The following is a 13,230-nucleotide window of genomic DNA, read 5'->3' on the forward strand; positions in this document are numbered from 1 at the left end:
AGAGTCCCTCCTCTTTCTGTCCATCACCTAATTCTAAACAAAGATTACATTCATTATCTCAGCACAACACTGCAAGGCAGAATCTCCTGGACTCTAAATATCTCCTCTTACCAATTCTGCTCTGTCACTTTGGGCAAGTCTTTTAATTTCTGCCCTAATTTCCACATCAGTAAAAATTAACAGTACCATTACAAGGATGTGTGGTTCATCCTTTCTAAAGCGATTAGAAAAGCCTACTGAATTAGCTGATTATCATGTCACCGTCAGACCTGCATGTGGGGAAGATGTCAGCATTCCCATCATTTTTTTGTAACAGATGATTGGTAAGTTGTGAGCAGCCTGGAACAAACAAACACGATCACAGAGACCAAATTGGTACATGGATGAAGATGGAAGCAATAACCCCAGCAGAGCACAGCTCTGGTTTAGCAGTGCACGTTTACAGTAGGTATTACTACTAGAATACGCATGGTGAAATACACCCTCACCTTACACAGCTACTAGGTAATTCTGTCGCTGCCTGATGAGGCACTTGGTAGCAGCACTGGAAGGCTCCGATGCTGTCAGCTATGCTCCAGAACACAAAGCCCCACGTATGAAGTACCTCCAGATCCTGAGAAGAGGCCATTTCTGTATGCAAGCACCAGTCAGATTCCTGTGATTGCTCTAGTCAAACTGTACAGAATAAATTTCCTCTTCTTTAACACAAACAAACAAAAAGTGTATACATTCACTGAAAGGATGCAACTCAATTCCAGTTTGGAACACTCTTTTTTTGATATGTTACTAACTACAGAAATTCAAACCTGGGTAGGAATTTCCTTAGAAAGCGTTTGGATTCAGAGTCCATTTCAAGCACTAACGCAAAATTAACTGAGTGGCTTTACAAATTGCCCGCTGCTCTTCCCACAAACCAGCACGAGCAGTAGTCATCACTGAACACATAAAGGCTCATTTTAGTCTACCAGTACAGTTGCAAGTGTCTTTGTGGGAGTTAAGCATTACATCCTGTGGGTTATGGAACAGTTTGGTTTTCTAAGGCAATCTAAATTACATTCCCTATCTGTATGAATTTGAAATTTGTAGCTTTTGTATGATTTCTTTTAAATTCATGCACAGCAACTCATTAGGTATCTTGTGAAGATAACCCATCGGAAACCATGGAACCCAATGAATCCATGAAAATGTTCATTGTTTTTCATTCTCACTAGTGTCAAAAAGGCATACTTGGTTTGATTACATTTTACATCTGTTATTTCCACATTTCTTATATATTTGGATTTTGCCATTACAGAAACAACATATAACATGTAACTTTAGCTTTTCATTTCCCACCCCCAAGTAGGCAACAAAACTATGTAATAATGATACTGAAAGGAACTGGAAAAAACTATAAATTCAGTACTTCAAGCCAAAAAATATCTTAATACTATTATTTTCACTAACGCATATAATCTCTGATTGGGAATTAGAGCTTTACGTTTATATTAACGCGTGTATGTGATGATCCTTATTTATAAGCGATCATCCTCTGGAGGATGAGGGCTCTCAGTGAGAGCTTACAATATGCTTTTTAAAATCCCTCTTACTTATTAAGACTCACACAATCTAACATACCATGTTTATACCAAAGTCAGATATGTATTTCATGGGCTCTTATAATATCACTAAATAATGCTACCGCTTAACCACATTTTTTACACTTCTGCTTCAAATCTGAAAACAAAATCAAGCAGGATGTGTAGAATACGTAACTGCAATTGTGTTTATATGAAAATTAATTTAACCCCCCCAAATCCTACCATGTCTCATGTGTGTATGATCACTAATTTGGATTATCAGACACGGTGTCCAAATGCGCAAACCATAAAGGCTCGCTCCATTTATCAAAACGACAAGACCTTTCTTCTCTGTTCTCCTGCAGCGTTACAGTACAGACGGTAACAGCCCTTATTCCAGCACTGAGCACCACAGAAAATACCAAGAGCCTTGGTTAGGGCTGCTCTCTCAGAACACTGAAGAGCATATGCTCTGTTATCTCCACCTCAACTGGAGATCTAGTAATTTTGCAAAACACCCAAAATGGAGAGCATACTGAATTACACATGGATTCTTGTTACTGTGTTAGAGAAATGGCAATTTTTTTTTCCAAACAGCTCTTTCCAAATATGAAACAGGTTTTGCCAATAAATGTAGTTAGCTTGATGCTAAAGTACACAGCTAACACAGAGAATGCAATGCCAATGTATAGATACTGCTAGGATTTAAATTACCCGTATGTTTTCTTTGCACTACATTGAAAGTTACTCTCTTTTTTTTTCCTTTTGTCTTAATGGCCAACATACACAAGGCAGGTGGCACAGTAAAATAATATAACTTTCCTGTGCATCACCAGAAAGAGCTGCAAAGCTTTCCAATACTGAATCACTCCCTATGACAGAATAAAAGGGCATTTTACATACATTTTAAATAGTGTTCTTATTTACATTATTCATCCTTAAAGCTATTAATTTCACAGTGAAGTTGCAATCTGTGTCATCAGAGCTCTCACATAACGCTTGAATTCCCAGTATTGGCAAACATTTTCTAAGAATTAAGATTATTCACATTGAGGGATCTTTCCTTTTTGGCTTTTTTGAATGTACAGTGCAGCTGACTTAGTAGAAATCCTTTATTAAGGTCAAAAAGGTTCACTAAGAACAGTGAAAAGTTGAGTGTTCTCCTCTGTCCTATATATTTTTTTTTAAGACAGACTCCTCAGGGCTACAAACTATTCAGTTACCTTAGAATTTGTACTTTTTTTTTTTTCTTTAAGGACACAAGCAGAGGAACATCTGTTCTAAACTTACAAAGAGTACCCAAGGGCTCTGAATTCAAGATTATACTTTGCAAGCACGTTTCATAGTATAGAGATGTGGAAGCCAAGCTTGCATTTTATCAGCAGTGCTCTTAAGACTGAAATTCATGGCAATGCTGCAAGAGGCGTGGGGAGAGCTTGCTGTGGCTGCTGGGCAATAGAGACCAGTAACGCAATGACACAACAAGTAAACATCACCCCTTCCTAAAATGTGGTTGCTCTGCCCTATTCCTATTAGGTTTTAAGGTTAATGCTTTTTTTTTTTTTTTTTTTTGCCAAGCGGTTAAAACATATTTAAAGATAAATGGTGGTCTTCTGAACATGTCGGTGAAATGTGCAGTGCCTAGATAAGCTCTTTCAAACAAAGCCCAGTTATAAACACAACCTCAGCAGCCCATTCTAACAGGATAAACCAGTTTTCTCTTTCATTCAGCAAAGCATTGCCTGAATCTATTCAAATATAACTTTTAAAATCTATAGATTATCCTTCTGAAGGAAATTATTTACATAAATTATGTATGTGAACAATCTCCAAAAAAAACCCCACTTGATCCCTGCCCCCCGCTTAGGAGTCAAAAAATTTAATACAAGTGGAAGAGCAATTCCAACAGGGAAACATGTAATTACCTGCCACAAATTTAGAATAATATTGGAAGATTCTGACCACAGATGAAGCTTGCTGACAATAATATGAAAAGAAAGCACTTCATTTATAACACTGGGAAAACCATGGTATTAAAGTCATACAGAATTATCACTAAAAATGGCTTCAGAATGGTTACTGCCCCATAAGCTTTAAAAGGGGATCCAGTCAGACATTTGGCACCGCAGAGAGAAGAACATTTATATGTACTAGATGATAACCTTTTCAATAAGCCAAATTTAGCACCTAATAATTGATCAGAATACTAAATTCAGAAAACTCAACCTCATCTAAATTGTAAAAAAATATCAGCTCACCTCTTCTGGGACAATTGCCTTGTGGCAAGCCATAGCCCATGGCAGGGCTGCAGGCTACATGCAGTCAAATTTGATTTTGAAGTTTTCTGCCTCACGTACTGCAGTAGTTTTGCAGTTATATGGCGACCAGTTCCTGCTGCTGAAGATGGACGTTCAGAACTGCAGCACCACGGTATTTATCATGGTATTTATCCCAAAGACAAGGCAGCCAGCTGGTTCCAGAGGCAAAGCAATACTTCATTTGCACATTGATTAAAAAGACAAATGCATGGCTGAAGTAGGTTGTTCTAAACATGTGTCGATGCCTTATGGGCTCCCTCTTCCTAATCACAACAGCAAAAGATATTTTGGCAACACTAGAGCTAGTGACAAAGTAGGAACTGCTGCAGAACTATACTGACTGCCTGGCACTACATAAATCTTGCAGATCCAGTAAAATTCAGAAATTCCTGCTTTTCAAACAGTAAATTTCTATATATCATTGGCATGCAAAAAATGATGCTGATAAATACCAGCTGAACTCTGCATCACCTCATTTTTTTTTTTATCCTAAGAAAATTAATCTTCTAAACAATGTATCTGAATTCATTTCTCCTCAGAATTACGTAACTTAAAAGGCCACTCATGAAGATGGGCATTTCATCTCATTTTGGATGACCTGATGTAATATAAATCCATCTCATTCACATAAGATCGCAACATTCGACTCCACAAACTTAAAAATAAAACTTCCACGTAGCAGCTTTGGGCAGTAACAATAGATGGTTTCATGGGATCTTTTACTCAAGACTCTGAGAAGATGTAAATCTCTGCACAGCCATTTTCAGCAGCAATAGCTTGAGGCAGTCGGGGTCGTTCTGAAAGCTACTGATGTCACGAGATTTCACTGGAAGTGCAAAAAGACTCTTCAAATCTCTGACAGTTTGTTCAGTAGATATTATTTGTCAAAAATCACCAAACCACTCATGAGTCAGGGGTCTGACTCCAACGATCAGACTAAGCTTTTTTTCCCCAGCAAGCTGATCAATGTTTTTCTATGTGATGAAAGCAAAGTACATTTTCAGTAACTATTCATCCTGTTCTACAGTCAGCTGTTCATTCAGTTTGTACCACTAAGGAAGTGCTTAGGTGAGCTACTGTCTCACTGCAGATTTCTGATTCAGCTTTAGAGGCAAATGAATTTTTTTGGTCTCCGCGTGATGCTTTCAACATCATTGTATTTTCAGGGAATTTGTTACACTAAGAGAACCATTGCAGCACTTTTGTTATTTTCATTCTCTCCTACTATCTCTGCTCACTATTGAACTTATGATCTGTTGAACTGAACGTGAAGCCTTGTGCCTCTACATTTGCAATTCTGGGCAGGTGTCTGTAATTTGAGCCAGTCATGTGTAACAATTCTTTTTAAAACTTTGTTGTACTGCATCCAGGTACCAGTAACTACACAGAATTTATGCTATTTTCACTGCAATAGATGCATCATGCTCTAAGTACCACTCAAGGTATTGACTCTTCACAAAGTGTTACTTTTGTTATTTATTTTACTTTCACTTACTGGACTTCTTGCTGTATTGTTCAGGAGCACCACTGAAAATAGAAAGTATCATCAGTCTCATTTGAGTCCTTCATTCTAAAAAACAAAACAAAACAAAACACATTGCTCTTGCAATGTTAGGTAGTCTTTGAGAACCGAGAAAATGACATATGATCCATTCGTGCTGTCATGTTAAGAATGAGTCAACATAATTTAAAGTTTTTCTTCATTTCAGGTTTAATTTCTAAAATTACATTTTGTGATCTTACTTATGAAAGAAGGAAAATTACAGCTTGTGTTATCAGAACTTTCCAAAAACAGGTTTAATTCCACACTGGGCTGTAACACTAAAAAAATGTACACCCACATACGTATGCACAGCATATGTCCATGTACATATTGTGTATTTGCCATTGTATTAAAAATCTGTTCCTTCACAGCACTGGCAACTTCAGGTTGCAGTCTCTGTAGATTTCTGAGGCATTTTTTTCCTTTGTTCCTGGTGAAAATGACTCTTCCCTCCGTACCATTGCTGATTCTCTTTTCCTCGTAGCTCACTCGGCGCTATGCCTATTCTGCTTTTCAGGACATACATGCAGCCAGGGCTAGCCACCACGTAGGGTCCATCCCCCAGAGATCTCAGCATGGCCGGCCTGGTGATGACAACCCCGTAGTCCACTTCTTCAAGAACATTGTAAGTCTCCTCTCTTCTTGTTATGCACTATAATGAAATATTTTCTTCAGGATCCATCAGTAACCAAATACTTCCCAATCAACAGCTGTTATTTTGAGCCTTGTGAGTTGTACTGTGCCTTTGAGCTCATCATGGTATTCAAATAAAAAAAAAAATTTTACCTGGAAACAGAAACAATCCTGAAATGCTACAAAAAGGTGGGTGAACCCTCCATTAGCACAGTCCAATTTCAACAACCACCATTACAATTATACAGCTTCACCATGGACAGATTTTGTCCTTGTGTCTTCAGCACTGGCTGTATTTAGACATGTCTTCTGTTTAAAACCAGACGAAAATCCAGTGTGTTCTAGGCAAAGCCTAACACAGCAGAGGAGCTGCTTAGTGCAATTACTTAGAGAGCACTTAATGGACATGCTAAGTTTACTCCCAAATAGGAAACAGCTTATAATTTTGGATATCACTTGAAACCATAAACTAAACAGCCCAACAATATTTCCTGATGATTTAATTTAAAATACCAGTAATTTTGTTCAAACTATGAATTCGGCTGAGTTTACACCAGTGAGGAGTTTTCACAGAAAATATCCAGGAAAGAAAGAATTTCCTCAGATATTGAATCTGTGAGTACTGTGTAAATACCTAATGAAATATAGTACTCTTTTTAAAACACTGTACAGCAACTATTCAGAGAGAGAGACTCTACATACTGCATTTGCAATACTTCTGATTTGATCTGTACAGGTACTCCTACCAATTTTATTTTTCAGGTTTTCTTCTGAAACAAAGGTGTCAGTATTTTGATGCCCAAATGCTGAATAACAAACCGTCAAAATGTAACAGCAGTCTAAGCCAGGACACAAGTATTTGAAGTAGCACAGCCTCTCTTAATAAAAATAAAATTCACAAATCAAGTTTCCCAATGTTGATATCTGAAACAGTGAAAGTAACACGCTGTCTGCTTGGAGTAGAACATGGTCATAATTGGATCTGCAGTGTAAGACCTACAATAGGTTTAAAAAAAAAAAATAAATCCATCAGTAATGAGAACATTTTTATGATGCAAAAATTATGCATGCTGTGATTAATTTTTGAACTATCTTTTAACAATGGACATTCTGAAATATTCACGTGTCAATAAAGAGAAGGATGAAATTTAACAATAACTGATGCATAAGGCCTACTAACTCACAGATAATATGCAAAAAGATTGATGATTCCCTACATTTATTGTTGCCTTAGTTTTACAACTTTTTGTGTTGCTTTTTAGGTCTCACCCCGTACACCTCCCCCAATGCAAGCAAAGGTAAGTGTTTGCAGGGGCTTGCGCAACGTCCAAGATTTTTTGTGGGCCAATTTATACCAACTCAACTGCTAGCCTGCTCCGTTTTCCTTAACGGCATTAAGTAAAAATCTGGAGTTATCACTGGTAATATTTAAAACAAGGGACTAAGATGGAAAAGCCATGGTTGTCTTCCTCATGCACTTCCTGACTTGCTTTATATTTCATTTATGTTGTAATTGCTTTATGTAATAAACTGGTAATAGGTAATGCTTTCAAATAAGCCTCACCCACCAGGAACTGTCCTTACATTTACTGAGCTCAGCTGGCTTCTGAAGTACTTGATACTGGCAAACCATGGCTAGTGAAGTCAGTTCTTGTAATTATAGTAAAGAATTTCGCCATTTTTGTTTCAAGGAATGACAGTACATAGATTGTTGTTTTCAACTCCTGCCTCATGATCTAGTCAGTATTTCACTATTTTTACTGCATTTTCATTTTCTTCTCTGTATGGTACACCCAGATGATATGTTCCATAGTGATCATCATGTCATTGTTTCTGTTTCTTGCACATACAGGGAAGAGGATTATCCCTCACCAGATTTAGCTGGGTAGGTGATGAGCGTGCTTTCAATAACAGCCATTTTATTTACCAGGCCAAAGCATATCTTGCTCCATTGCCTCAAGCTGCTGCAGCAACGTGATAATTTTGTTTTGTCTCACTTTTTGCTACTTTGCTTTCCCTGTTGCACTTTCCTCCCTCCTCCCACAGCACTTTAAGACAGTAACGTTGTTGCTTGCTCTTATCCAGCAAGATAAAAGCCTTGACAGCCTTGCAGCGATAATTTCTTTTGCTTTAGCGTGAAGGGAGCAAAGTCCACTGCATGGCAAAGCTCTCTTCCTTTAAAGACTCCTGGAAGACTCATCCGCTGCATTTTTCTTTTCCTGGGAAGGACAAAAATGGGAGGGAGGGCTGGGACACGATTGGTGCTTATTCCACAGTTCCAATTCCTCTTATACAGTAAAGTCTGCACAACTAACACTCACTAGTTCATGTATTTTGTCCCACCTTTCCTTGCAACCCCTTTCAGTAAGAAGCGATCTGCCTAAACAAATTCTTCCCACAGTTATCTCACAACTAATTAAATTCTACTCTCTACCACAGGTTTGATTTTGTATGAGATGGACATGTAAATTACTTGCATTTTAAGACAAAATATTAAAGCCTTCAAGCCATTAAGCATTTCTTTCACTATCAGAAGAACACAAATCAGTTGGCATGTTTGACATTTTAGAACTTGCGAAATTGAAACATTTTAAGTTCTGTCATGCAGGTTAACCTTTTGAGTATCAGGGGTTTTTTATTATTAATTTCTCTTTTACAGATTGGTGCTTCCCTCAGATTTGGTACATTCAGATAACTTCCTTGTTTATTATATAAAAGATTATTTTATTCCAACAACTCTAAAATTTCTCATTTGAGTATTTCATTTCAGTGATCACAAACAAAGATTACAATGTGCGTATGATTATTTGAATGTGGTAATTTGCAATATATAAGAAAATCTTTCTTTGCAGGGTGGTGAAGGACACAAGCCAGGATATGGAGGAAGCGGAAAATTCTATGAGCATAAATCTGCTCACAAGGGACATAAGGGATCCTATCATGAGGGCCAGGGCACTCTTTCCAAAATCTTTAAACTGGTAAAGTACAATTGAACTTACTGTAAGTACAAAAAATTTGAGTCCAGGAAAGAGAGAAGCCAAACCTCTCCAGAATCTGTCATGTTTGAAACAACCACATTTCCTTCAGGCTTCTGAAGGAACTAGATTTGCATGGACAAACCAGAAGGTTATCCCACGGCCTAGTAACTACTTACATGATAGGGAACAAAGGTAAAAATACGCAGTCAGTTACCATCAGGAAAGAAGGTAAGTCCACAAAGTCCCACACCAGGATCTGTGTTGTTACTCAACTCACAAGTGACTTGGAACACAGAAGACAAATGAGGTGACGAAGCTTACTGCTGCTGCTAAAATACTTCGAATAGCAAAAGTGAAGGCAAACCAATAAGCTGCAGAATGGTAGTACAGGGCAGCGTTGGACAAATGTTTGGTTGAGATACAGTAACAACTTGAACAGTTCCTGCCTGTTCCCACCAATTGGAAAAAAACAATTACCTAATGGATTACAGTAAATTTTCCTTGAAGCAGTTCAGTAAAACTAAGGAGGGACCACTGAAAGATGAGAATAATATAAATAAACAAAATCCTGAAGTACACATATGCTTATTTTTATTTTTTTTAAGTAAATCAGTCACCAACTGACTGCAATAGCAATTACCACACTCATTGTGGTCACAAGTGCACAGTTCAAGATTTGCCTAGAAAGTTGCAAAACCCTTGGGAAAAGATATCCAGTTAGCCTAATCGGCCATAAATGAAACGCCAGAATTTCAGCTTGGATCATCTTTGGTATAAAACTGCCGCAGGGCTTTTCTCAATTACAGATTTATGAATTACCATAAGTTCGGCGTTTTTTTTCCCCCCTAGTTTGATGTTTTCTTATTATTTGTAAAAATAGGCCAGGTTTCAGCCCTTTATCTTTTCTCAGGTTTTTTTTTTTTTCCTGTATTTGCATCTGAGCTTTCCATACAAGACTGATGTGGATGGAATCACATTAACAATTTACTCTAATAAATACTACAGAATAAAATTATTACATTTCTGTTCTTTTAGATGTGATACTATTAAAATTTGTACACAAGGTTTGCATGTTTTGGTTTTGGTGTCTGGGTTGGTTTTTTGTTTGGTTGGTTGGTTTTTTTTTTAAGATACAAACAGTTCAGGGGTAGCCATAAAAACGAAAACTTCCAAGATGTCCAAGTAAATAAATTATTTTCATTAGGAAGACCTGAATAAGAACATGCACCTACAAATAACTCATGAGAAACTGTCTAGTCCTGTATGAGAGATTTAATGAGAATGAATTAAACTTGTGTGAAGATATATATGAAAAAGTAATCACCTCCTTCAAGTGAAAATTCCAGTAATATTCAGCAATATAGTAGAGGCCACTGCAAGCGATTTTAATTACCTAACATTTAAAATTTTATTGTACTACAAATTGATGTTTTTCAGTTCATAGACCCAAACATACAGTACCTTTTATCTAACTTAGCTCTTTTCTTCCCTCCACAGGGAGGCTCTGGGTCCCGACCTGGATCGCGGTCTGGTTCACCAGTTGCTAGGCGCTGAAGCTCTAAGATGCCATCCAAGGATCATATACTCTGCTTCATAATGTAACTGCCTTAAAATTAGTAACAACTGCAACAATTACCTAGATAGATGCAATCCATTACTTAATGCCAATTAGGTTCTGCATACAGTAGATTATACAAACTTCTACTGGCAATCCCTGACCAACAGTTGAATGAAAGGAACACAAAAAGTAGCTTTACTAGATGTTTTCCTTATTTTACACGAAGTAACAAGATCTCTGACTTTACTCGTTCTTCTTCAGGATGCCCTAATTGTATGCTGGACTTCATTATTTCTCCCAAGCACCTAATTTGAGCTCAAGTCTTCTGGTTTTGTTTTAATGAACATCACAATTACAAATAAAGAGCTAATGTCTTGGATACTGAGCACTGCCGTTAATGAATTTCTGAGACACTGCTGTTAAAAAAAGAAAAAAAATTCACCATGTGCAGAAGTTGTAAGGACTGTTTATCCAAATACTTTTTTTTTTTTAAATTTGGTTTTGTTTTGTTTTAATCTTCCTTCTCTCACTCACAGAATAATTTATTTTCATAACAGGATTAGGCAGTCATGGAAAGGTTTATCAAACATTGGGAGTTCAAGGTATGTGAAGTGTGGGAGGGGGCAGATGTTGTTGAATCAATATGATGCGGAGCAATAATAATAAGGAAAATCTTTCAATACCATTAAGTGCTCATCGCATACAAATCATAAGAATTAAGAGCAGATGAGGGAGAGAAAGAGGATTTCAAATTTGAGTTAGACTAATGTTAAGAAACAAGGGATATTCCCAGAGAAGAAACATCTAAGATTGCACAAGTGACCACTGGACATCACTGGTGCTCCATACAAACTGCTGCAACAGCATGAACTTTGCAGTACAATAAGTAAGTAAATAAATATATAAACACGTAAGTCTAATTTCTGAAAGAGAGCCCTTCGGTACTGGTACCTCAGATAGTCCTGCACATCTCGCTTAAGAATTTCAAATCTTTCTCTTGGTATTGTAGCAGTGTTACATTTGATCGGCTCATCTTTTGCTTAAGTAACATCTGGATACCTATTACGGGCAGTGCACCAAAGTAAACTCATAGTAAACTACTGTGAACATTTAACTGTTGTACTGTAGTTGCCTTATAGAAATAAGTTATAGGTGATTTAGATTTAGACATTAATTGTTCATAAATTACTAAAATGAATGTGTGGCAATGGTATGTCCAACCACACTTACGGAAATAAAAGGCTCTTCTGAATTGCACTGTTTTATGACTTAAAACTTACCATTTCTTCAAGCTGCCATCTAAGTGTCTAATTTTATTTTTTTTTAGTTTTAGCCTATGCATTGTAGACAACAGTTAATGCTTCTCAGGTTGAAACTGCCTTCCTAATAAGTGCCCCGTAAAAATTACCTATAAATATGTATGTTAATGCATTTCACATCTAAATCTACTGTAGCTTTAAAACAGTGTCCATTAATATGAAGCAATGAAAGATGAGAGAATAGAAAATACATAGAGATTAAAGAAAACAAAACCACCAAAATTATTAAGCATACACACACGTATTACATCTTCTATTACACTGGTTGCTATGTGTATTTTTCTATTGTAGCTTCATTCAGATGTATACTCTGCAACATAATAGTTGATTTAATTTGAATACGTGTTGTTCTTACAGGAACACCGCTTTTAAAAATATTCATTATTGAAATAAAGTAATCGACTTGAAATGAAACTTGGACCAGTTTTGTCTTTTACAATAGAGAAGATCATACATACGAAGTTCTGTGGAGTCTTTCACAATTTAAGAATAATTTTCAGATACTAGAAAATGACACTTTGGGATCCAGGACCCAGTTGCCTGCACACAGGCTTCTCCTGACATTGCTGGTGACTCAGCGTGGCCCACAAGGCTGACAAAACGACAGGATTTCTGGGAGGCCAGTGTCTTTGTGCAGTGGCAGCTAAAGGCCAGTGGGATACTGCAAGGCCTATGTACAGGCACTGAAATCCCACCCTTCATAAACAAGTATACCAGAAAGTATCTTCTTTGAACCGGGTATGTGTTCAAGTTGTTCTTTAAAGTAGCTTTCAAAAATGGGAAAGAATATTTAAGGTTAAAAAAAAAAATTGAGAAATGCACCTTTCAAAATACTGCACTATAGAACCACAGAACTTATCCAAAGCGTCTTCCTTGCCTTCATGACTCTGTCTTCCCCTCAGTTATCTTTTCAGAGACTGGAAGTAGCTTTTTTGGATTTATTTCCTATAGAAGAAAAAGGTACAGCACTTTGAAGTATTGTTTTACCAACACAAGTTCCTCAAAAGAGATGAAAACTTAGACTGAAATTTATTATTTTAATTACTCACTAGTAGTTCTGCTGAAAAAAACCAGTTTAAATGGCTATTTGGATTTGTAAGCAACTTTTCCTGAAACAGGAATACACAATCAGTACCAGGAGTGTGTTATTTCCTGTATCAAAGGAACCAAAATACCTGAGCAGACACAAGCCAAAAAGCCTGAGGCTAGCATAAGCCTACGACTGCATCAAACCAAAAAGAGGCATTCCTAAGCACTATTCACTTCCCCACTATATAATGTGACTCTTCAAACAGACCTTAGAACAAGAGTTTTCTGCTTCC

The 13,230-nt window shown here is 37.1% G+C and overlaps 1 protein-coding gene across 1 annotated transcript in view; it reads left to right on the forward strand.

Moving 5' to 3' along the window:
• The window catches only part of MBP (myelin basic protein), an 89,673-nt gene extending 77,351 nt beyond the window's left edge, over positions 1-12,322 (forward strand). Inside the window, exons 4-8 of the mRNA XM_086740536.1 lie at positions 5,938-6,045; positions 7,316-7,351; positions 7,906-7,938; positions 8,906-9,031; positions 10,529-12,322. Coding sequence (XP_086596662.1) covers positions 5,938-6,045; positions 7,316-7,351; positions 7,906-7,938; positions 8,906-9,031; positions 10,529-10,585 — 360 coding nt within the window. The 3' untranslated portion in view covers positions 10,586-12,322. The remainder of the gene's footprint in view (positions 1-5,937; positions 6,046-7,315; positions 7,352-7,905; positions 7,939-8,905; positions 9,032-10,528) is intronic.
• Positions 12,323-13,230: the final 908 nt, after the last annotated feature.

Source organism: Chlamydotis macqueenii, chromosome 2 (genome assembly GCF_036417535.1).
Source record: "Chlamydotis macqueenii isolate bChlMac1 chromosome 2, bChlMac1.mat, whole genome shotgun sequence".
NCBI lineage: Eukaryota > Metazoa > Chordata > Aves > Otidiformes > Otididae > Chlamydotis > Chlamydotis macqueenii.